The sequence below is a fragment of the Enhydra lutris genome, unplaced genomic scaffold (assembly GCF_002288905.1).
Source record: "Enhydra lutris kenyoni isolate GAN:26980312 unplaced genomic scaffold, ASM228890v2 scaffoldscaffold52, whole genome shotgun sequence".
Lineage (NCBI taxonomy): Eukaryota > Metazoa > Chordata > Mammalia > Carnivora > Mustelidae > Enhydra > Enhydra lutris.
Window position 1 is genome coordinate 45,578 of NW_019154136.1, and position 25,311 is coordinate 70,888.

Consider the following 25,311-nt stretch of genomic DNA (forward strand, 5'->3'; position numbering starts at 1 on the left):
CCTGCTTTTTATTATGCCTGAGTTTCCTCTTTTTTTACCTGGCACCCCAAGCTATGCCTGTTAAATACATATCTAACTTGGCAAGATTGTTCTATGGTCTGGTAGTTTTTATCTACTTTTGCTCATAAATAAGCCTCTGGGAAGTTATATCCCCAGGAACTTTTGGGGAATCAGCATTTCTGTCAGAGAATATGACCATCTCTTGGTCCCCTGCAGTCTGCTCTGTCATCAAAGGACTGCTGGATGGAGATGTTCATCTTAAAAGGTCAAAGGTGTCAAGCCAAACTTCTCGGTGGTTTTCCCAGTTCCCTCAACGTCTGGCCTCTGATTCTCCACACCCAGAGTACCTATATGGCTACTCTTCCTCTTCAGAAAATAGCCACATGCCTGCAGTTTGCTCAGCTTGGAGGCACAGTCATCACCAGAGTGGCTTCTCTGACAGTATGCTTGGGGACCTTCTCATGGGTTTCTGAACAAGGAGCTAGGGCACCCTAAATGCCTCCTGTATTCCCATCTCTGCCACATGGTTTATGCCTAATTTATCTGTCCAAGAGATTTAGAGATTGACCTCAGGATCCTGAAGTTTTTTGCGGTTGCCAAATGATCACGCTAGGAGGTCCAAAGCATTGACTGTATTGTCCCATTAGCTGCCTGGTTACATTGACTACGTATCTCCTTGTGTAGATTACTGTTAACCTCTTAGAAACATGGGATCTGGCATTGGTAGCACAATACGATGTGGCATTATGGACCTTTCTGCAAGCCAGAGCAGCTTATTTGCTCAAGTCAGCTTAAAGACCTCATTGAATCACGCAGTCGCCATCCTAATGTCCAAATCTGTTCATTCGTATATCTGCCCATGGCTCACTTCCCCTGACTCATCACTTGCTTGCTTGCTTCCTTGCTTTGGAAGGAAGATGTGCACACAATTCCTTGGGGAGGAATTGAAGGGAATGGCTGAAGAATATCACTGCAAAGGAAAGGGAGAGGAATGGGGAACAGAGGAGCAGTCAGGTGGGATGGCTGAGGTATAAACGAATGAGAAATTCTACGGAAGTACCATTCTGGCTTTGTGATCAAGTGATGTAATACAGGAATCATACAAAAGGGAAGAATTGTCTGATACTTATCTATTCAGTACCTCAGAGGCTCTTTGACTTGAATATTTTAAGTTCCTAAGTTTATGGCTTTTCCCTCTTTTGGTGTTTGAATACTATTTGAATTCATGGTTGTGCCTTCTTATTCTATTTAAAATTATATTCATCAATCCATCAGTAAATATTCTTGGTTAAAATGAAACAAAACAAAAATACTTCTTTCCAGAGTTACTTGTTTACCTATTTCCTTTCCCACCTCCTTCAGTGTGATTATGATATTCATTTGAAATATAGTTAGGTTTATTTGTTGCTGTTTGCTTTCCATTTGGGGTTCTCCTCACATTCTGATTCATATTATTTATTTATTGGGGGGGCTAGTATGTAAAACATTACCTGGGTTCTAAGAGTTAGACCTACCCCAAAAATATACTCAGAGAAGTGTCACTCCCTTGACTCTACTACCTCCTTCCCATCCCCCATTCTTGCTAGTCTGTTCCCACTTACCGCCTGTTGGTAAATCAGTCTCATTACTTTCCGATTTGTCTTTCTTGTATAGTTTTGCAGTAATGCTTGTTTTAAAAAAGCAGGTTTGTGCCACTGTGATTGATATATCTTAGAGAACAGTTGGAGTTTCATGAGTATTTCGTGTTTGTTTATGGACAGTTTCATGCATGCGAAATTCTAGGTGAACCCAGAAAGTATACCCAGCTGACCTGAGCTGGGTAAGAATATGTAAAATGCACATACTGTAGACATCTCTGAGTCCCCCTGGTTCACCAGTTTCTTAGAAGTCACGCCCATCCATACCTGGGACTACAGCCTTCTACCCCTTTGCACCAATTCACAAGCTATAGCCATCCTGATCACCATTCCACAAGCAAACTTCAAGGCTTTTTCTAGGTAAAGTGACATGTTTATTGTATTATATTTCTTAACTATTTAATGTTGTAAAATTGTGTTGCTGCTTTTTTTAAAATTAGGTTCCTATCTCTGTGCGTGTGTGTGTCTGAGGTTTACTGAGTGTTGTACCCCATGTTCCCCCATAAACCTTCTGGTTTTTATTGTGGAATTTTGCATAATGTAGAGATTTTTAGGGATGAATATATTATGTTATAGCAAAATTGACTCTTTTTTAAAAGACTATTTCTTTTACACAAATAAATGGATACCTGTATATTTTCTTCTGTATCCTTTTCTCTAACATGAAGGGTAGCGTACAATAGACACTCTTTTGGGCTTTACCTCTTTAAAAAAAACATTTAACTTCATGTTTACATTTTTTATTTGAGTATAGTTAATGCAATGTTATATTACTTCAGGTGTATAACATAGTGACTTGACAAGTCTATACATTATGCTGTGTTCACCACAAGTGTAGCTACCATCATATCATTATATTGCTCTTACAGTACCATTGACTGTGTTCCTTAGGCTGTCCCTTTTATTCCTATGACTTACTCTTTCCATTACTGGGAGCCTCTTCACCCATTTTGCCCAACCACCCCCCCCCACAGCCCTCCCCTCTGGCGATCTTCATTTTGTTCTCTGTATTTATAGGTCTGATTCTGCTTTTTGTTAATTCATTTATTTGAGGGTTTTTTTAGGTTTCACTTATGAGTGAATCATATGGTATGTGTCTTAGTCTTATTTCACTTAGCATAATATCCTGTAGGTCCTTCCATATTGTCTCAAGTGGCATGATGCCATCTTTTTTGTGGCTGTGTAATATTCCATATAGATGGATCTTGTTTATTTTTCTACTATGCATGCTGTTTTTAAAAAATTTTTTAGATTTAATTTTAAATTTATTTTAATTCCAGTATAGTTAACATACAATGTTATATTAGTTTCAGGTGTACAATATAGTGATTCAACAATTCCATAACTACTCAGTGCTGCTCATCATGACAAGTGCACTCTTTCATCCCCTTCACCGCTTTTACCCCCGGTCACCTCCCTTCTGAGAACCGTCAGCTTGTTCTCTATAGTTAAGAATCTATTTTTTGGTTTTTCTCTTTTTTCTTTGTTCATTTGTTTTATTTCTTAAATTCTGCATATGAGTGATATCATATGATATTTGCTTTTCTCTGATTTATTTTACTTGACATTATACCCTCTAGATCTATCCATGTTGTTGCAAATGGCAAGATGTCCTTCTTTTTTATGGCTGAGTAATGTATATCTACCACCTCTTCTTTATCCATGTGTCTATTGATGGACAATTGGCTGCTCCCGTAATTTGGCTATTGTACATAATGCTACCGTAAACAAAGGGGTACATATATTTTTTCGAATTAGTATTTTTGTATTCTTTGGGTAAATACCCAGTAGTGGAATTACTGGATTATATGGTAATTCTAATTTAATTTTTAGAGGAACTTCCATAGTGTTTTTCACAGTGACAGCACCAGTTTGCATTCCCAACAGTGCATGAGGGTTCCTTTTTCTCCACATCCTCGCCAACATTTGTCGTTTCTTGTCTTTTATTTTAAGCCTTTCTGACAGGTAATAGTGGTTTTTTATTCCCATTTTCCTGATGATTAGGGATGTTGCATATCTTTTCCTGTGTTGGCCATCAATATGTCTGCTTTGGAGAAATGTTCGTGTCTTCTGCTCATTTTTAATTGGATTGTTTATTTTTTGGTTTTGAGTTATGTAAGTTCTTTATATATTTTGGATACTAGCCCTTTACTGAATATGTCATTTACAAATATCTTCAGTAGGTTCTTTTAGTTTTGTTGATTGTTTCCTTTGCTGTGCAGAAGCTTTTTATTTTGAGGTAGTCCCAATAGTTTATTTTTCCTTTGTTTCCCTTGCCTCAGGAGACAAATCTAGAAAAATGTTCCTACAACTGGTGTCAGAGAAATTACTGCCTGTCCTCTCTTCTACGATATTTATGGTTTCAGGTCTCATATTTAGGTCCTTAATCCCTTTGAGTTTATTTTTGTGTATGGTTTAAGAAAATGGTCCAGTTTCATTCTTTTACATGTAGCTGTCCAGTTTCCCAGCACTATTTGTTGAAGAGACTTTTTCCCATTGCATATTCTTGCCTCTTTCATTGAAGATTAATCGGCTGTATAATTGTGGGTTTATTTCTGGGCTCTCGGTTCTGTTCTGTTGATCTTTGTGTCTCTTTTTTTGCCAGTACCATGCCATTTTGATTCCTATAGTTTCATCATATATCTTGAAATCTGCGATTGTGAAACCTCCAGTTCTGTTCTTTTTTTTTTTAATTTTTTATTTTTTCAGCGTAACGGTATTCATTATTTTTGCACCACACCCAGTTCTGTTCTTTTTCAGGATTGCTTTTGACTATTCAGAGTCTTCTATGGTTCCCTACAAATTTTAGGATTGTTTGTTCTAGTTTTGTGAAAAAATGATTTTGGTAGATTGATAGGGATTTGTATTAAATCTGTAGATTGCTTTGGGTAGTACAGATGTTTTAACAATGTGTGTTCTTCCAGTCCATAGGGATGGAATATCTTTTCATTTGTGTCATCATCAATGTCTTTCATTAATGCTTTATAGTTTCCAGAGCACAGCTCTTTCACCTCCTTAGTTGAGCTTATTCCTGGGGATTTTATTATTTTTGGTGCACTTGTAAATGGGACTGTTTTCTTAATTTCTCTTTCTGCTACTTCATTATCAGTGTATAGAAATGCAGTGGATTTCTGTATATTGATTTTCTATCTAAAACCTTACCGAATTCACTCATCAGTTCTAGTTTTTTGGTGGAGTCTTTCAGGTTTTCCATATATAGTATCATGTCATCGGTAAATAGTGCATGTTTTACTTCTTCCTTACCAATTTGGATGCCTTTTATTTTTGTGGTCTGATTGCTGTGGCTAGGACGTCCAGTACTATATTGAGTAACAGTGGTGAGAGTGGACATTCTTATCTTGTTCCTGACCTTGGAGGAATAGCTCTGTTTTTTCCCATTGCATATGATGCTAGCTGTGGGTTTTTCATATATGGCCTTTATTATGTTGAAGTATGTTCCCTCTAAACCAACTTTGTTAAGGTTTTTATCATGGATGGATGTTGTAGTTTGTTGGATGCTTTCTGTGCGTCTGTTGAAATGATCATAAGGTTTTTTCCCTTTCTCTTGTTGATGAGATATATCATATTGACTGATTAATAAATAGTGAGCCATCCATGCATTCCTAGAATAAATCCCACTTGATGATGCTGAATGATTTTTTAATGTATTGTTGGATTCCATTTCTTACTATTTTGTTAAGTATTTTTGCATCTATGTTAATCAGAGATAGTGGCCTATAGTTCTCTTTTTATGTAGTGTCTTTATCTGGTTTTGGTATCAGAGTAATACTGGCCTCATAGAATAAATTTAGAAGCTTTCCTTTTTTCCTCTATTTTTTGGAATAGTTTGAGAAGAATAGGTACTAACTCTTCTTTAAATGTTTGGTAGAATTCACCTGTGAAGCCATCTGATGCTGGACTTTGATTTGTTAGGAATTTTTTGATTACACACTCAATTTTATGGCTGGTAATCAGTCTGTTCAATTTTCTATTTCTTCATGATTTAGTTTTGGAAGGTTATATGTTTCTAGGAGTTTATCCATTTCTTTTAGGTTGTACAATTTGTTGGTGTATACTTTTTCATAATACTCTCTTTTAGTCCTTTGTATTTCTTTTTCTTTTTTTTTTTTTTTTTTTGAGAATTGTGTATAAGTTTTTATAAATTTTGTTATTTTTTTTCAAAGAACCAGCTCCTGGTTACAATGATTACTATTATTATTTTTAGTTTCTGTTTTATTTATTTCCATTCTAATGTTTATTATTTCCTTCCTTCTACTGGTTTGGGGTTTTGTTTGTTCTTTTTCTAGCTCCTTTAGATGTAAAGTTAGGTTGTTAATTTGAGATTTTTTTTTGCTTCTTTCTGTAGGCCTGTATTGCTATGTACTTCCCTCTTAGAACAGATTTTTCTGCATTCCAAAGATTTTGTACTGTTGTGTTTTCATTTTCATTTGTCTTCATGTATTTTTTGATTTCCTCTTTGACTTTTTGGTTGACCCAGTCATTGGTTAGTGCCCAATTATTTAACCTTCATGTATTTCTGTCCTTTTCAGATTTTTTCTTATAGTTGGTTTCTAGTTTCATAGCATTGTGGTTAGGAAAGATGCATGGTATGACTTCAGTCTCTCTGAATTTGTTGACACTTGTTATGTGGCCTAACATGTTATCTATTCTGGAGAAGGTTCCATGTACACTTAAAAGAATGTGTATTCTGCTGTTTTAGGATGGAATGTTCTGAATATATCTGCTAGATCCATTTGGTCCAAGGTGTCATTCAAAGCCATGTTTTCTTGTTCATTTTGTTTGGATGACCTATCCATTTATGTAAGTGTGGTGTTAAAGTCCCTTACTATTATTGTATTACTATCAATTATTTCCTTTATGTTTGTTATTAGCTGCTTTATGCATTTGGGTGCTCCCGTGTTGGGTGCCTAAATATTTACAACATCTTCTTGTTGGATTGTTCCCTTTATGATTTATAGTGTCCTTCTTTGTCTCTTGTTACAGTCTTTGTTTTAAAGTCTGTTTTGTCTGATATTAGTATTGCTACCCTGGCTTTCTTTTCACTTCCATCTGTATGATAAATGCTTTTCCATCACTTCACTTTCAATCTACATATGGTTTTAGGTCTGAAATGAGTCTCTTGTAGGTAGCATATAGATGGTCTTGCTTTTTTATCCATTCCGTCGCCCTATATCTTTTGATTGGAGCATTTAGTCCATTCACATTCAAAGTAATTATTGACAGGTGTGTGCTTATTGCAATTTTGTTACTTTGTTTTATGGTTGTTTTTGTAGTTCTTCTCTGCTCCTTTCATGCTGTCTTCATGCATGGTTTGTTGGATTTCTTTAGTAATATTTTTGGATTCCTTTGTCTTTATTTTTTACCTATGTATTACTGGATTTTCATTTGTGGTTACCATTAGGTTTATATATAACACCTTCTGCATATAGCACTGTATATTGAGTTGATAATCACCTAGGTTTGAACCCATTCTTTACTCTCTTCCCCACTTCATTTTGGGTAAATGGTGTCATACTTTACGTCTTTTTATTTTGTGAGTCCCTTGACTGATTTTTATAGATACACTTATGTTTACTACTTTTGTGATTCCTACTTATTTTACTCTTAGGGTCTTTTGTTTCCACTCTAGAGTCCCCTTTGACATTTCTTATAGTGCTGCTTTAGTGGTCGTGGTTTCCTTTAACTTTGGTCTCTTTGGGAAACGATCTCTCCTTTTAGTCTGAATGATAGCCTTGCTGGACAGAGTATTTTTGGCTGCAGGGTTTTTTTCTTTCAGCACTTTGAATCTACCATGTCACTCCCTACTGGCCTACAAAGCTTCTGCTGAAAAATCAGCTGACAGCCTTTTGGGGTTTCCCTTGAATGTAACTGTTTTCTTTTCTCTTGCTGCTTTTAAAATTCTCTTTTCGTCACTACATTTTGCCATTTTAATTACTGTCTTGGTAATTGGGTTGATTTTGTTGCAGGCTCTCTGTGCCTCCTGCATCTGGATTTCTGTTTTCCTCCCTAGATTTGAGAAGTTTTCAGCTATTATTTCTTCAAATAAATTTTCTCCCCCTTTTCTCTCTTCTCCTTCTGAAACCCCTCTAATGTTAATATTACTAGACTTGATGGTGTCATTGAGTTCCCTTAATCTATTTTCATGTTTTATTCTTTTTTTCTCTACTGTTCTGCTTGATTGCTTTCCATTACTCTGTCCTCCAGGTCACTGATCTGTTCTTCTGCTTTCTCTAGTCTACCATTTATTCTATGTAGTGTGTTTTTAATTTCAGTTATTAAGTTCTTCATCTATGATTGGTTCTTTTTTATGTTTTCTGTCTCTGTTTTGAGGGTCTCACTGAGGTCCTCCACTCCTTTCTCAAGTCCAGTGAGAATCTTTATGACAATTACTTTAAAATACTCCATCAGGCATATTACTTATCTCTGTTTTGTTTTGCCTCTTGCTTCATTTTTGTCCTTATCTTTCATTCAGGACATATTCCTGGGTCTTCTCATTTTGTCTAACTCGCTGTGTTTCTTTCTCCATGTTAGGAAAATCAGCCATGTGTCCTCCTCTTGGAAGTAGTGGCCTTATGAGAAAGAGGTCCTGTAGTGCTCTGCAGCACAACATTCCCTGTTCACCAGAACCTGGCCCTTCAGGTCTGTCTCCTATATGTGTTGCATGCCTCCTACTGTTGTGGCTGTGCTGTATTTGCCTTCAGTCCATTTGTCTCTAATGGCTCTCTTTGCCTGTTATAGGCAGGGTTTGGTTACTATGTTGTTAGTGGGCCAGACTGTGGCCACCTTGGGCTTAAGGTGAGTCAGATCAGGCTTTTCCCAGAGCTGTGGTAGCATCAAACTGCAAGGCACTTTCCCTGTGTTATGCCCTGAGAAGCTTTCATTCGTGGGTGGGGCCTGCAGTCAGACATCATGTCTGCCCCCAGCCCATTGCTGGGGCTGCAGTCATATTGGTATGTGCAGTTATTTTCCCCAGGAGTTACTTTGGAGTCGTCCTGTCTCCTGTTGGGGCTGCTTGCACACAGCCAGGCTTTGGCACTGCTTTGGATGGGCTCCGGCCAAGGGCATATTGGAAGGGGTATGTCTGTAGGGAGAGCGCAGGGGCCAGGCGTTCGAGCCAGCCTGCTGTGGGTGGTGAGCTGCAGGTGCCCAGGAGAACTCCTGTGAAATCCTGATGGATTGGAGGGGACAGATCTGCAGAAGAGCAGGGGGGCTGGACACAAGCTGTTAGCAAGCTAAGTGGAGAGTGTTGTGCTCTGGTGGTTCCACCAGGTGTCCGTTTATCTAGGCTGGGGGGCACAGGAGGGAAGGGGTACCTACCAGCATTTTTGTTCTTGGAAAAGTTTCCCAAAGTTCCCTGCCCCTGCAGCACATGCTTTGACATTAGTAAATAAATCTTTCAGTATATCTCGGGAAGTTTTCAAACTATTGCTTCTATGCTTTATCTCAGTGGGGCTGTTTGTTAAATGCTATCTCTTTAAAGGTGGGGACTCAGTTCCCTGTGACCTTCCCAGCTCCTGCAGAGCTGAGGCTGCTGATTTTTAAAGTTCCAGGTGTTAAGCCCTATTGATTACAAAAACTTGCAAAGCCAGGCACCTCTGGCCTTCAAAGCCAAATGTTATGGGGATTCATGTTTGCAGTGCAGTCCCCATGCCTGAGGTGCCTAGTGCAGGGTCCTCTCCTCTCCCTTCATTGTGCTGGTGGTGTCCCTCCCTCCTGTGGGCAGTCCTGCTGGTTTGTCTGGTTCCCCACTGCATCTCAGTCCTTCTGATCCTCTTTGATGTGGCCTCTTCTCTACATTTAGCTGCGAGAGAATGTCGTCAGTCTTCTAGTTGTTCTGGTTTATTTACACTGATGTGGGTGTTCCCTAGTGGTATCTGTGGGACAGATGAGCCCAGGATCCTCTTCTCCTATTCCACCATCTTTCCCAGAAGTCTACATGGGTCTTTTTTAATCTATTCTGCCCACCCTACACCTTTTGACTGCAGCATTTAAGCCATTTATATTTAAAGTAATTATTGATAGGTATGTACTTACTGCCATTTTAAAATTTGTTTTCTGATTGTTTTTGTAGTTCTTTGTTGACCCTTCTCTTGTTCTCTTTCTTTGTATTTGATGAGGTTCTACAGTGTTGTGTTTGGCTTTCTTTTTATTTTTTGTGTATCTGTTATAGGTTTTGTGTTTGTGGTTTTCATGAGGTTTGGTCATTTAAGTTCAAACACAGTCTAAAAAAATGGGGAAAAAAAACCCTTGATTTTCTTTTACCCTTCTCTTTCCTTTTTACTCCCTCTCCACACTTAAAGCATGTTTTCATATTTTACATTTTTCTATTCATAATTTTTTATGTCTAATTATAGCTATTTCTTTTCCACTTAAAGAAGTCCCTTTAACATTTCCAGTGAGACTCATTTAGCTGTGATAAACTCCTTTATCTTTCATTTGTTTGGGAGACTTTAACTCGCCTTCAACTCTGAATGATAACCTTGCCAGTAAAGTATTCTTGGTTGCAAATTTTTTTCCTTTCAAGCACTTTAAATATATCATGCACTCCCTTTTGGCCCGCAAAGTACTGCTGAGAAATCAGCTGATAGCCTTATAGGTTTTCTCTTGTAGTTAACATTTTTTTTCTCTCCTGCTGCTTTTAAAATTCTCTCTTTAACTTTCACATTTTAGTTACTGCGTGCCATGGTATGGACCTCCTTGGGTTCATCATGTGTAAAATTCTGTGCTTCTTGGGAGTGGATATCTGTTTCCTTCCCTAGGTTAGGGAAGTTTTTAATTATTATTTCTTCAAATAAGTTTTCTACACCTCTCTCTCTCTCTCTCTCTCTCTCAAGACCCTATATCATGATGTTTGTTCACTTGATATTATCCAAGAGATTGCTTAATCTAGCCTTATTAAAAAAAATTCTTTTCTTGGGGAGCATGGGTGGCTTATTTGGTTAAGTGTCTGCCTATGGCTCAGGTCATGATCCCAGGGTCCTGGGACTGAACCCCACGTAAGGCTCCTTCTCCCTCTCCCTCTGTTCCTCCCCCCAGCTTATGCTCTCTCTCTGTCTCTCAGGTAAATAAATAAAATCTTTTTAAACAAATTCTTCTCTTTTTGCTGTTCAATTTGTGCGCTTTCGATCATGCTGTCTTCCAGACTGCTGGTACATTCTTCTGCATCCTCTAATCTACTACTGACTCTCCCTCTAAGTGTTTTTTTATTTCAGTTGTATTCTTCAACTCTGATTGGTTCTTTCTAGTATTTTCTATACCTTTATTGAAGGGCTTACCAAATTCTTCCACTTTTTTTCTGCAGCCCACTATCTTTATTATCATTATTTTAAATTCTTTATTAGGCATATTGCTAAAAAAGTGGGGGGGGGGCGCCTGAGTGGCTTAGTTTTTAAGCATCTGCCTTTGGCTCAGGTCATGATCCCAGGGTCCTGGGATCTAGCCTGGCATTGGACTCCCTGCTTGGCAGGAAACCAGCTTCTCCCTCTCCCACTCCCCCTGCTTATGTTCCCTCTCTTGCTCTTTCAAATAAATAAACAAAATCTTTATTTAAAAAAAAGGTGTGTTGTTTATCTCTGTTTCATTTCTTTTTCTGAGGTTTTTATCTTTTTCTGTCTATTGGAGCATATTCCTCTCTCCTCCCATTTTGCTCAACTTTTGGTGTTTCTATGGATTAGGCAGAGAGGCTACTTCTCCTAAACATGAAGGAGTGGTCTTGTGTATGTTGTCCTTTCTGTAGATTGTGTGTGTGTGGTGACTTTCGCTGGCTGGCTGGAGCTGTGGCAGTATATGTTAGTTACTCTTTTAAACTGTAGCTTTTTATAGAAAGAAGAAAAAATAAAAAAAAAATTTAAAAAGAAGGGGGAAAAGAAAAAACAAAACAAAACCCAAAAGAACAAAAATAAAAACCAAACAAGACAGATTTTAAAAATAAAATATAAAGTTTTTTTTTCAATTAGAAACAAAAATATTTTCTGTGCCCCAGCACCACAGGATAGTTGTGGGCTGTTGTGGGCTTGTGGATCCTAGGCTAGCTGAGGTTGCAAACTGTGAGCCAAACCCTGTTCTGGCTTGGGTTTTTAGGGTGGAGGGGGAGAGAGGATCCCAGCTGTTCCTCTGCCCTTTTAAACAATGGCTCTTTTTTTTTTTTTCTGTGTCCCATTGTGACCAGGGTTGGTGTGGTCTTGCAGACCCTGGGCTTGCTGAGGTCAGAAGCTCCTGGCGATGACCAGGCCTGCCAGTTATGGCATCCAGACCCACCACTTACAGCATCTGGATCCTGTTCCCGTATGGGCTTTTAAGGTGGAGGGGAATAGAGTGTTCCTACAGTTTTTTGGCCCTTGTAAACTTGGCTTTTTTTTTTTTTTCTTTTTTCCTGTACTTCGGTGCAACTGAGACTGGTGCAGGCTTGTGGACCCTTGGCTTGCTGAGGTTGCAAGCTCCCTGTGGGGGCCAGACCCACCTATTACGGAGGCTGGACCCTGCTCCATTCTAGGCTTTTAAGGTGACATGGGACATAAACTGTGTCTCTCTCACCTGGAGAACATTCCCACAGCTCCTTCACCGCTCAGCAGAGTTCTAGGGTTGTGTCTTTTATATACTACTTGCTCTTTAAAACTGTGGCTTTTATTTTTCTGTGCCCAAGGACAGAGGGATCTGTTCCCAGTTCCTCAGTACTCTCCCTCCCCACTGCTGTTCACAGTGTGAGTGTAGGGGTTCCCTTTGGTTCTCTCTCTCTCTCTCTCTCTCGCTCTTCTCTCCATCTTTAGTTGCTCAGAAGCTGTTCGGTCAGTCGTCAGGTCTTCTTAAGGAGGAACTGTTCTATCAATAGGTACAATTCAGTGTGTTCCATGGGGGAGGTCAGTTCAAGGCTTTCCGATATTGCCATCCTGTGCTGGAACCTGGGGCTTTGCCTTTTTCAGTTAAGAATATGTCCTGGAATCACTCCTTATTAGTTCAGAAAGATCTTCCTCGTTTTTCTTACGGCTGCGTGGTACTGCATTGTGTGGCTGTCCTGTAGTTTACTCCGTCAATACAGGTACATGTGCCACAGAAGAAGGGCTAATATCACTCATAGATAAATAATTCTTTAATATATCCATCTATGTATAGCCTTTTGGTTATTTACAGTATCTTTTGATTTTAAGCAATACTGCAATGATTAATCTTTTGGTAATACTGGAGGTATATGTTTAGTGGGATTGCTAGGGCGAAAAGGGTATATGTCGTTTGGTTAGATATTGCCAAATTCCCCTCCAGATAGGCTGTACCAAGTTTGCATTCTCACCAGCAGTGTTTGTGAGTGCCTGCTTCCCCCCAGTTTCACCAGATTACGTTGCCATATTGTTTAATTTTTGCCAGTCTAATTAGGTGATGAGTGATTTCTCAACATAAATGTTTGCATTTCTCTAATTATGAGTGCATTTGCACAGTTTAAGTGTAAGCAACATTTTTATGTGTTTTCTGGATTGTCTGTTCAAGGCTTTCCCCCCATTTTTCTACCATGTTTTTGTTCCTTTCTTTGTCCCTCAATTTTTTAAAAAAGATTTTATTTATTTAGCTGACAGAGTGAGAGAGGAAACACAAGCAGGGGGGAGTGGGAGAGGGAGAAGCAGGCTTCCCGCCGAGCAGGGAGCCCGATGTGAGGCTCGATGTGGGGCTTAATGCTGGGCTTAATGCAGGGCTTGATCCCAGGACCACAGGATCATGACCTGAGCTGAAAGCAGATACTAACAACTGAGCCACCAGGCACCCCTCTTAGTTCCTCAATTTTAAAGAGGTATTTATCTACTTAGTGATATTAGTCCTTCATGGTATATATTGCACATATTTTCTCCCAATTTTGGCTTATGTTTTGACTTTATGGTGTTTGAGCATACAAAAATATTTACTGTTCAGATTTATCAATCTTTTCTTTTACTTCCTCTGTATTTTGAGTCAGATTTAAAGACTGAGGTTAAAGAATAATTCACCCCTATTTTCCTCTAGTACTTGTGTGGTTTCAGTTTTTATGTTTAGGTCCCTGATCCATTAGGAGCTTAATCTTGTGTTTGGTGTGAAGTATGGATCTAATTACATGATTCTCAACTAGGGGCAATTCTGTCTCCCCAGGGGACATTTGGCAGTGTCTAGAGACATTCTGGGTTGTCAAAACTAGGGGGAAGAGTGCTCCTGGCATCTCTTGGGTAGGGGCCTGGAGTGCTGCTAAACATAGCACAGTGCACAGGACAGCCCCCACAACAACGTCTTATTGGACTCAAAATGTCAATAATGCCAAGGTTGAGAAACTCTAATGAAATTTTGTCTTTTACCAAGTTTACCAAGTGGCTACCCAGTTGTTCCATCTTTTGCCTCAGTTTTGGGATACTGCCTTTATCATAGATTATATTTTCATATATATTTGGGTTGATTTCTGGACTTTGTATTTTTTTCTAGTGGTATAATTTTGTTTTTTTCTACTAGCATATTTTTCTATTCATATATTAGTGCCACACTATTGTAATTATAAAGGCTTTAAGGATATTTTAATGCCAGGTAGAGCTACTTACCCCTTATTGGTTTCCTTTGTCAGTGTTTTCCTGGATATTCTTGTATGTTTTTCCATAAGAACTTTAGTATCAATGGGTCTAACTCCATTTAAAAGAAAGCTTATTGGTATTTTTATTGAGATTGTGTTAAATTTATAAATCAACTTAGAACTGACCTACTTATAATGCTGAATCATTCTTTCCAAGAATAGGGGACATCCTTCCATTTGAGAAAATCTAATTTTATGTTTTAAAAGAATGCTGTCGTTGCTCTCATACAGGTTTTGCACATTCTGTTAAATTAATTCCTAAGTATTTAATCTTCTTTGTTATTGCTGTAAATGGAGTTTTCTCTATTAGTTGGTCTTTTAATTGGCTATCATTTGTGTAAATGAAGGCTATTGATTTTTGTGTGTTTGTATCCTGCTACCTTACTGTGTTTGAATTACTTTTATCATTGATCCTCTACCAGGAAGATCCTATAGTATCATATCATCAGCAACTAGATATAGCTTTACTTCTTCCTTATCAAATCTTATGCCTATAATTGATTTATTTTGTCCAGTTGCATTGATTAATCTCCCTAGTATAATATTAATTAGTAGCAGAGATAGATAGTGAGCATTTCTGCCTTGTTTCTGATTTTACTGGAAATGCCTCTAGTGCTTCCCCATTAAGAGACTGGCTTTAGGACTAAGATATGTATATTTTATCATGTTAATGAAGTACCACTCAATTCCTATTTTCTCAAGTCTTTTTATAAAGAATACATGTTGAATTTTATTTAAGGCCTCTCTGGCATCCATGGACATAATCATATGTTTTTTCCCCCTTTGGATAGTATATGATTAGTATATGATACCATATATATATATACATATATATATATGGTTTATATATATAAATTTTTATATATTTATAAATTTATACATATATATACATATATATACATAAATATATACATATATATATACATATATATAATACTATATATATATACACTAATACTAATCTACTAATACATATACTAATATATATATTAGTATATGATACTAATATATTTCTTAATATTGGACCAACCTTCTATTTATAGAATAAATCCCATTTAGTCATGGTATATGAATTTCTTAATGTGGTATTCTATTTGCTAACATTTATTATTTCTGCATTAATAACCAGAGTGATATTGGTCTATATTTCCCTCCCCCCCTTCCATTCTTTATCAGGTTCAGGTGTCAAATTTTCATAACATGTTCATAAAAGAAATGGGGAAGTTCTATTTTATTTTCAATGCTCTGAAATAATTTATAGAGCACTGGTATTATCTGGACTTGGAAGGTTTGGAATTCCTCTGGAAAACCATCTAGGCCTGAAATCATCTCCTTTCCCACCCTTGAAGGATGAGGATTCCCAAGATGGGCTTTACAATTGTGAAAGAGACCTTGAATTTTCAGCTGACAGTGGGTTTTAAGCTAAGTTGGCTGGTCAGTTTCCTTTGTGTTCCTCTCGGAACTTCTGATTTAAATTACATGTCAAGAAACCAAGCAACCCCTCTTTCCACTTGCAAGATCTATGAGGCTACTTTGGAGCCATCATCAGAAACAGAGGACACTGTACCTCTTGAAAATGTAAAATATCCCAGTGCACCCTTCGGATTTCACTGCAGTGCCTCGGAGGACCCCATCACACAGTTTGGGAAGCACAGGTATAGAGCCTTCCAGCCTTTTTCCCTATGCATGTATGTATATATACTCATGTATACACTCATAGATACCATACACAATTTTTACACTACTTAAAAATCCCTGATGATAAAATATATATTTTCCATGTCATTGAATATTCTTTAGTGACACTTTTTGATACTATAGTCTATCCTATGAATATATCAGAATTCACTAAGTACCTACTGTTGGATATTTAAGATATTTGTAACTATTTTTCCTATTCCAAACGGTGCTTTGATGAACATCCTAGTGAAAATATCTTTGCATTAGGATAAATTCCTAGATATAGAATTGCTGGATCAAAGGGTATGAATATCTTATAGGGGGTTTTTTTGGGTAAAGATTTTATTTTCTCAAGTAATCTCTACATCCAACGTGAGGCTCAAACCCACAGCCCCGAGATTGAGAGACACACGCTCTGCCAACTGAGCCAGCCAGGTACCCCATCTTGTAAGGGCTTTTTTGCCCCTTTTATTTATTTTTTTATTGAAGTATAATTGAGAAATAGTGTTACATTGGTTTCAGGTGTACAACAGTGATATGACCAACCTATGCTATATTATGCAGAGCTCTCCACAAGTGTAGCTCCCATCTGCCACCGTACAATGCTATCACGGCATCATTGACTATAGTCCCTATGCTGTACCTTTCATCCCCATGACTTATTCATTCCATGACTGGAAGCTTGTGCTTCCCAATGCCCTTCACCCCTTTTGCCCATCTCCTCTTCCCCTCCACTCTGGCAATCATCAGTTTGTTCTCTGTATTTATGGGTCTTCCTGCTTCTGTTTGCTCATTTGTTTTGGTTTTTAGATTCCACATACAAGTGAAATCATGTGGTATTTGTCTGACTTATTTCACTTAGCATAATTTAACATCTTATAGTTTGATAAATATTGGGAATTGCCCTCTAGAAGGAGTACAATAACTTATATTTCCTCTAGTCTTATTAGTGAATATGTTACAGGCTTTTTCATTTGATGGTAAGAGTTTGATTTTAAGTGTTTATGAATATAGATTCAGATATTTGTATGTTTTAGGCACTACACTAGGGACTTTTTCATATATACATGATTTAATTGTATTTATATAACACTTTTAAATCTTAACAACCTTGTAAAATTGAAGTTATCATTCCCATTTCACAGATAAAGAAACTGGGACTCAAAACTTTTTCAAAATCATGCAACCGAAGAAATTGTAGAGCTGGGATTGAAACCTAGTTAGACCCATCATCTTATTACAATATCAATGATACACCATGAACTTGATTGGCTATTAACAATGATGATGATGTCTAATACATATCAAGTGCTTATTATGCATTAGGTACTATTTACATGTATTAACAATGTAATAACACATTCAGTCTTTGTTTCAAACTTATGAGGTACTATCACTATTATCCCGGAGACACTAAAATGACTAACTTGTTCAGGGTCACACAGCTAATAGATGGTAGAGCTGATATTCAAATCCAGGCAGTTTGACTTCACAGTCTATACCCTTAATGACCAAACTACAGTATAACAGTTTGCAGAGTTGTGGAAGATTGTGTATCAGAATCTCACTATGAATGCTTTTTTCCTGTTGCTCTCTAAGAAAATGTCCAGCAATGTGGTTGCAAATTTCCTGTCCCTGTACCTGCAGCCTCTTCTCTGGTAGCAGTCTACGGCTCTTAAAAGCTCAGTGCATAGAACTGTGTTCTGTTCTGAATCACCTTCAGGTCTGAGGGATAGAACTTGAATGGAAGATCTTCCAGTGAACTTGGTGACCCAAACTCGATCAAATAAATGAAACAGTATTCCTAAGTAATTGGGGCGATTTTAAGTATTATCGTTTGAGATGGGTACACTTTCTGGTTTACGTAAGTTTGCTCTAGACTCCTCCTCTTATTAATGCTTGTTCGGTAAATGAAGCACCCTCATTCTTATTCATTATTTTAGGCTTTTTCCTATAGTCTTACTTTGGTATTTAGACATTATTAAAAATTATGCAGATTATGACAAATGGTGATTTTTTATGTCATTTCTGTAAATGCTCAACATTATTCTCTCCCATCCGCCCCCCTGAAAAAAAAAAAAAAAACTTAATGAGCCACAAAACACGTTATAATGAATGGAAAAATATTTTTAGCATTTTTATGCAGAAATGCCTCATTAAAAGCAAATGCTTTTGCAAGCAGATTTGAGCTTAATAAAACTTTTGTCGAGCAGGGGCTTTTATGACAAATGACTAGCATGTGTAACTGCTCTATGTAAAGACCTAGAAAGCCCTCAGAGTCTCTCACCTTCCTTCCTCATCCCTGGGCTACACTGCAGCAGCGTAGTTGAGTGTGACACAGCTCTGAGGAGCCTCGATGAGCCTGAAGGACATGGAGCCCACGGTGCAGCCACAGGTAGGAAAAATATCTATGTCTTGGTCAACATCACTTACTGTTGTATCTGGGTATGTTCATTTAGATGAAGTCTGTTCTCAGCTGGATGTTTGGCATCCCGCAGTCCAAATATTTTGTATCTGTTTTGTGTATCGTAGAAGCCAGAAGGGTGCAGGGTTTATTACCATACACAGAAGCTTAATTTCAAGTAAAAACCTCAACTTGGACCCACACTTGTAACTTCTTAAGACTTTGGGCCTCAAACTGTACTGACAAGGGAGCAGGGGTCCAGCCATGTGGGCTGATTTGGTCATAGAAATCATAGTCTCTCACTTCAGTGATGCCCTTCTCGGGGGCACACAGCGCTCACCTCTCCCCGCCGAGGCCATAGAAAGTGCACTCGTGGTGGTGATGTTTGTAGGTGCTCTGACCTGGGCTCAGCTTCATCTGTCATTGGTACTTGGGGGCTTGGGCTGAGTTAGAACCACATCCACCCAGGCAAAGCTGCCATCACCAGCAGTGATGAGGACACTCGGGTACCTGATGACCCGGCAGGCCTAGCCTCCCTTATAGAATGGGGAAGCATGAAAGCATGACATGGCTCATCTTCAGACGGTGATTTTTCACAGCCCACCCCACCGAGTCATCTGCACTAGCACCTGCCCGGTGAGAGTGAACATTTACTGAGCTCTTACTCCGTGCCAGGCACCATGCTACCTTCTTTCCAGGCTTTATCTCGTTTAGCCCTCAAACTTTATGAGTGAGGTGCTACTCATATCCCCAAATTACAGATGAGGGGCTGAGGACACCGAAGTCACCTGCTCTAAATCTTTCTGCCTCTATACAGAAAAACTCCTGTTTGAGGCAAAATTGTCCCCCTGATTTCAGAGTCCTCAATTATTATGGCTTTGCTGCATTGTGCAACCAGTTAAGTAAAAAAAAAACTTATGTACTCCTACTCTATTCTCCAAAAGACACATGAATGAAAGGGGAAAAAAAATCCAGTCACTCTCAAATACCCATGACTTGGCTCTCTTAGGTGGCCCAGGCTCTTCCATTAGGAGGAAGGAAATGGACTCCCAAGACCCATTCATGGTTTCTGATGAGCAAGGCCAGGGCTGTCGGCTGGCCACCAAGCTCACCGTTAAGAAGTGCCGATCCTTAACTTCGCGCCTCCTCTGGCTGTGAGCTGGGGGATGGGCTGGCAGTGGAGGGGCCGCTATGGAAAGAGGGGCAGCGGCTCTCTGCTCCCGGCGATCACTCCGGCTCCGGTGCTCTGGGGGCAGAAAAAGCAATAATACGGACACGTCCTTGGCATCGTCCATTTCTCTTTCCCCCTTGGGAGGGTGAGCAAACGGCTAGAAAAAAGTGAGTTTCTCCTAATCTAGCTCATCCTTATACCAAATAAGATTTTCAGAATGGTTCCAAGCTAAACTTTCATTTCACGATAATAGGAAAAGGGGCACTTACATTTTAGCGGGCCCATCTCATAATCTTTGTACGAGATGGCTCAATCTTGAGTTTGGAAAAAGCAGTATATTTTCAACATGCTTCATTTCAAAACAACATGAGCAAAAAAAAAAAAAAAAGTCTAGAACAATAGCTGACGTTGATGCTGGAGGGGATGGTAGGCACAGCCATGCCAGAGCCTCCTGGGGAGTGGCAGGCGCGGATGCTCCCAGCCATTCAGTGGGTGAGGGAGTCGGCTCACCCCGGCTCAGGGCTGCTGACTGCTACGTGGTCAGGAATTTTGCAGGCCAGTTTTTAAACTATTGGTAGCTTGAAGTAGGCCACGGTGGAGGTATTTACATCACAGAAATTAGTGAGTGTTACACATTAGGGCTTTTATCTATCTTTCCACCAGCTATCTATTTCTTTATCTACACTTTCTTTTCTAGAGAGCCTGTGAGCAGCACACCATTGCAGCCATCTAAGCTCTGTCATGCCTAACACTCAGAGGGCTTTGAAATCCTAGGCTCCTAGAGAAAGTAAAGGAATCCTAATGATGACAGTTGTCTGATTTAGAAATAAAGCTACCTCTGAGGAAAGCCAAGACATTTCTGTTTGTGGGATGAAGTGGTCCTGACTTCGTAACAAGAATCACTGAGAGCCCAAGAGCAGTTTAGCTTTCTGGGTGTCTCAGTGAGCTACAGAGCACACCCTGCCCCACACACCGGCCACACTGAAGGCCACCGAGCCTGCAGCTCCGGCCCACACTCATGCCTGGGTCCTCCTCGTCTAACCAAGACACGAAGTCTCCGAAGAGGTAGTCTGTGCCAAACTGCGGCCCAGCCAGTGGTTATCAGAAAGCCTTTTGAGATAAATGTCTTCTTTGTTGAAGTGTCTACCTCTAGTGCCATCCTCTTTTTTCTCTGCAAGCCAATAATGGGCTTTTCTAAATGGACAGCACAAGGAAAAAGTTACATTTTAAAATACATAATGAGGAGTAGAATACAGGTGTCACTGGTTAGGAAGAGGTCAGAGGAAGGGAGTCAGGAGGGAGACATGAACTCAATTTCCCGTTTAGTGGTTCCCTTCCTACACTTTCTCAAATCTCTCTCATTTGCCCTGGGCTGGGAGGAGGCAGGCTAGATTAGTGGCTCCCTACTAATGTTTTTTCTGGTGCTATGGTCGGGAGAACATTCACCCGCTAGAGTCTGGAACTGCAGTAGACCCTTGGTCCGTATTCCTTTAGACCAGTGGATCATAGACCTCAGCCCTGAAACTTGGAAGACAATATAAAATAGAAATGTCTCTTTACAGCCACTTGGTAATCTCTCTCCCTGTCTTACAAACATAAACGATGGCATCCCTTAAAGAAGCCATCATTGGCTGTGAGTATAAAGAATTGCTAAGAAAAAGGGGGGAAGGGGGAAATCCAATTCTAAGTACTCTGAAAGCCAGTGAGGTGTGACTTGCTCTGGGAAGCCTTCTCTGAAGCTCCCTGGCACGACTAGTGCCTCCTCTGAGCAGCCACGGTGCTGCGCCGAAGTCCCCTGCTTACCTGTCCGGCTCCTTCACCAGACAGGCGTTCCCTCTGGACAGGGACCAAGTGGTAGTTACTGCTCACCGCGTCCCAGGTGTGGCGCAGCACTTGGCCTCAGTAGGCTATGTTGAGGGGTTTGCTATTGAGCGGATCTTGAAAGCAGCCAGTTTCTAGGCTCTGATCTCAGCCCTCTGCTTTCTCCTTTTAGCCTCAGCTCCAAAAGGAGCACAGTACTGCTGCCACCACAGCTTTACTCGTCTGGGCTTCATTATCCCTAGTCCTGGTGGAAGCCAGGATCTTCCAGCTGTCCAGAGAGCCTCCGGGGAAGCTCACTGCCCTGTTTGCCGAGCAGGGCTGTCGCCCGGTCGGTGCTAGTCACGGCCACCAGATGGCAGGCGTGGTATTCTGATGGATGCCCCGCTAAGCTGCTGTTTCTTGGACAAGGTTAAAAAAAAAAAAAAAGTCACTTTCTAATTTTAATTCCACACTGCATGTTTTTAATTCTATGATGCCTGTAATTCCTGTTTATGGCTCTCTGCAGTGCTATTAAAACTACTACACCCAAGATTTGCTGTTGAGAGAACCTCAAAGAAAGCCAGTCTGTGGAGGACAAGAAGCAGCTCCACAATCTTCCTTCCAAACCCCCAGGAGGCCTTATATCCCTCTCTCAGCCCCCAGGAGGAAGTTCTGAGAAAATTGATATTGGCACTTGCTGTTCCTCAGTTCTATCATTAAGTCCAAACCCGACAACACGGTGAAATGTGATAGCTTACCAAGCAGCTTAATGTTATCTGGTCGAATCTGGAAAATCTAATCAGGGATGACTTATGAATAATAATAAAGGGATAAAAATAATTATGTCTAAAGGGCTAACGTAACTCAAGCTCTCTGATGATGGGATCAGAGAAAGTATTTAGTGAGAATGATCAGATTCCTCTGTCATCATTCTCTGCCCTCAATGTTCAACCATTTTTCTATAGAATTTGATTTACTTACGCACACATTCATTGAGGACATACTCTATGTCAAGTTCATGCTAAGTGATTTGAATAAAAAAATTAATAAGATGCCATCTGAGCTCTTGAGTTGCTCATGGATTAATGGTGGAAGACAGGCCTATAAGGGGTTAGTGATGATATAAGTGTATAAATGACATGATTGGGAGGATGCAAAGGATATTATTATGGGAAGGGTGCCTAACAGAGGCTGCAAGGGAACGGTGAGTATGTTAAGGAAGATTTCCAGAAGGTGCTTACACTAAAAATTTGGTAAAGAAGGACTTTTTAGCCAACTACAAAATTGAAGTGACTCAATTTAAAAAATCAAAGTGATTAGGAAGAGTGCCGGAAATACTTCTAGAGGATACTGGTCATCACTCTTTTTTCTAAGTGTCACAGTATCGGCTACCAATAACCAAGGGGAATTTTTAGAAACAGCTGAGTTAGGGATATTAGTCGGTTAATTCTTTCATTAAAGGGGGAGAAGACCAGGGCTATGGGGAAAGGGAGAAGTCATAAACATGTGGAAGAACATAAACTGAAAACAAATATGTCATTTCTCCATCTTCATGGTGACATTAAAGTGTTTAATTTGAACTGTAATACTTTTGGAAAATATCATTCCTTACAGGAGCATAGGGAATTTGGAACAAAGGCACTGAAGGTATAGACACCACCATCTGTCTCCACGGCAAAAATCTAAAGGCCAGAAAAGCTGGCGTGCCAACTTCTGATACCCAACTTAGGGGGGGCTCTAAAAGGATAATGCCAGTTTTTAATCTTGTCCCAACTACAATGGCTTTAAGCCACCGGGAAGTAAGAGAAGGCGGCTACCTTCTACCTTGCCTGCCTTGTGCCTATCTCTGGCTTTTTCAGGACTGAGAGAGAAAGAGAAAGAGAAATATTTATTTTCCCATGACACTGTGTGTAGTGAGGAGGAAAAGAGCTCTGGCTGGGGGTCTGGAGGCCTGGATCAGGGTCTTGGCATTCTACCTAATGGGATGTATGTGACTCTGAGCAAGTTTGCTGACCTCACTAGGCCTCCACGTGCTCTGTTGGAGAATGGCCCATGTCACTGGTTCTCAACAGGAGCACACCCCCTGAGGGAGGGTCTGGCTGTTAGAGGACTAGGCGGGAGCCAAGGATGACAGCTGTCCTACAAGGCACAGGAGGGTCCTGAACAAACAAACAGTGCCCTAGGTCCCACCTGTGTGCTACCAGCATTTCTTGTGAGAGGGAAAAAACCTAGAACCTACTTCTGAATCAAACCTAATTCTCTTTTAACTATAACCCAAAGGCGTGGGGTTTTTTTGCGGGGGGGGGGTTGCTCATGTTTAATGTATGCACAATGCACCAGTTTTTATGGTTGTGTCCTCCTGGCCTCGAACTCCTTCATTTCCCTCTACTTTTTGTTCAGAATGGCTTCTGATTATCTTTACTTAATCCAAACCTATTTATAGGCACCAACATCTGACTGCTTTGTGATGTCTTTAAGTGTAGTCGTGCCCAGGCATTTATATATTGCAAATATTATAAATAATTTTCCTTTTAAATTCTATTACATATTCAGACCATAGTGCTATTTCTAATTACATGTATAAGCAGGTTATATTACCCATGAATTTGTTTTCAGTGTAGAAAAGGGAGCATTTCAAAGTAGTTGTTATAACAAGGTGAGGTGTTAGAATTGATGGGACAAGCTCTGAGTTCTGTCTCCGAAAAGCCCCGCAAAGCTCAGGACCAGTTACCTCTGCGCAGGGCTTGCAGGCTCTGCCGGGCATGGCGGTGCAGCTCCTCCACGCAGGGTGGCCTTGTGGCCGGGAGGAAGATGTTTCTCTGCTGGTGCCATGGCGCACGGTAGTACACACTCAGTTTACTCTCAATGTCCAGGTTGGAGACGGCTGCAAGGCAGAGAGAGAAATGGGGCGTTATACATCACAACTTTAAATTAGGCCTGGGCAGAGCCTGGGTGGGGGTCGGGGTGGGGTCTGGGTGGAGTAGAAGTTCAGAGAGCTGCGTTCATATTAGGAATGCACTAAAGGCTGGAGAAAGGTCTGTGGCTTACAGTATAGAAATAGACCACCTTCGCCCCCAGGCTAAGGGATGGGAGACCCCAGGACACCCACCATTTGCCTGGGACCAGCTAACTTTCTCTCCACACCTCTTTGCACTGTCTGTCACAGTTGCTCATCAACCTGGACGGACTCTTGGCCATCCATGCTTGGGAGTGGGATGCGGGGGGCGGGGGGTGTGGGCGGGGTCCTGCCTTCCAAGAATACAGAGAAAAGCCTCAGGAGTGAGTCAAAAAGGTCACCCTAGCTCCAGTCTTCTGGCCACAGGGCCTCAGAATTATAGTTCTGCACACCTGCTCCTAAAGCCCAGCTGAACTTTACTTTTCCCTTGCTCTGCTTCCTGTCTCCTGTGACCCCTGGCCCCCAACCCTTACTGTTTCGCTTTATCTTGCTCTCCACCTGCCAACTCCATTGCCTGCCATCTTTCAAAGCGCTGCCCAGCTTCCTTAGTTTCATCTAGGGGCAAGGACAAGCACTGAAGAACCCAATCCAGGGGTACTGGGGTTAGCTGAGGAAACCACAGACAGTGCAGGCGAGGAGAGGGGTGCCGTCCTTGCAACTCATCCAAGACATCAGGGAAAAAAGCCTCTTTCCCCCAAACACACCCTAGGTCTTCATGTACACACTGAGCCTGGCATGGAGATCACCTACGAGTGATCCCCAGATAAACTTATCTTAAGATAAATTCTCATGGGACAAGCTGGTCCTAAGCAGAAGGATTCTGGTCAGGAAACTGCTGCACAGAGGAACTCCTGAGCACCTGGGCAGCTTGCCAGCCTCAGGAATAGTGAGAACTGGCCCAGAGGGCCTCACCTGCAAGACCTGCTATCCCAACCAGACCCCTATTCCTCCCAGTCTCATTGTTTCCCTCTTCTCCTTTCCCTCTTCTCCCCAGTGTATGATTTGGGGCGTGTTCTGCCCAACTGTTTATTCCTGTGCCCCAGACTTTTTTTTTTTTTTTTTTTTTTT

At 40.4% G+C, this 25,311-nt stretch overlaps 1 protein-coding gene across 3 annotated transcripts in view; it reads right to left on the reverse strand.

Annotated features, from left to right (window-relative positions):
* The window catches only part of LOC111157134 (NHS actin remodeling regulator), a 331,564-nt gene that overhangs the window by 26,785 nt on the left and 279,468 nt on the right, over nt 1-25,311 (reverse strand). For all 3 annotated transcript variants that reach the window (XM_022518380.1, XM_022518379.1, XM_022518381.1), the window contains exons 2-3: nt 24,019-24,171; nt 19,429-19,562 (exon numbers count right to left, since the gene is read on the reverse strand). In XM_022518380.1, coding sequence (XP_022374088.1) covers nt 19,429-19,562; nt 24,019-24,171 — 287 coding nt within the window. The remainder of the gene's footprint in view (nt 1-19,428; nt 19,563-24,018; nt 24,172-25,311) is intronic.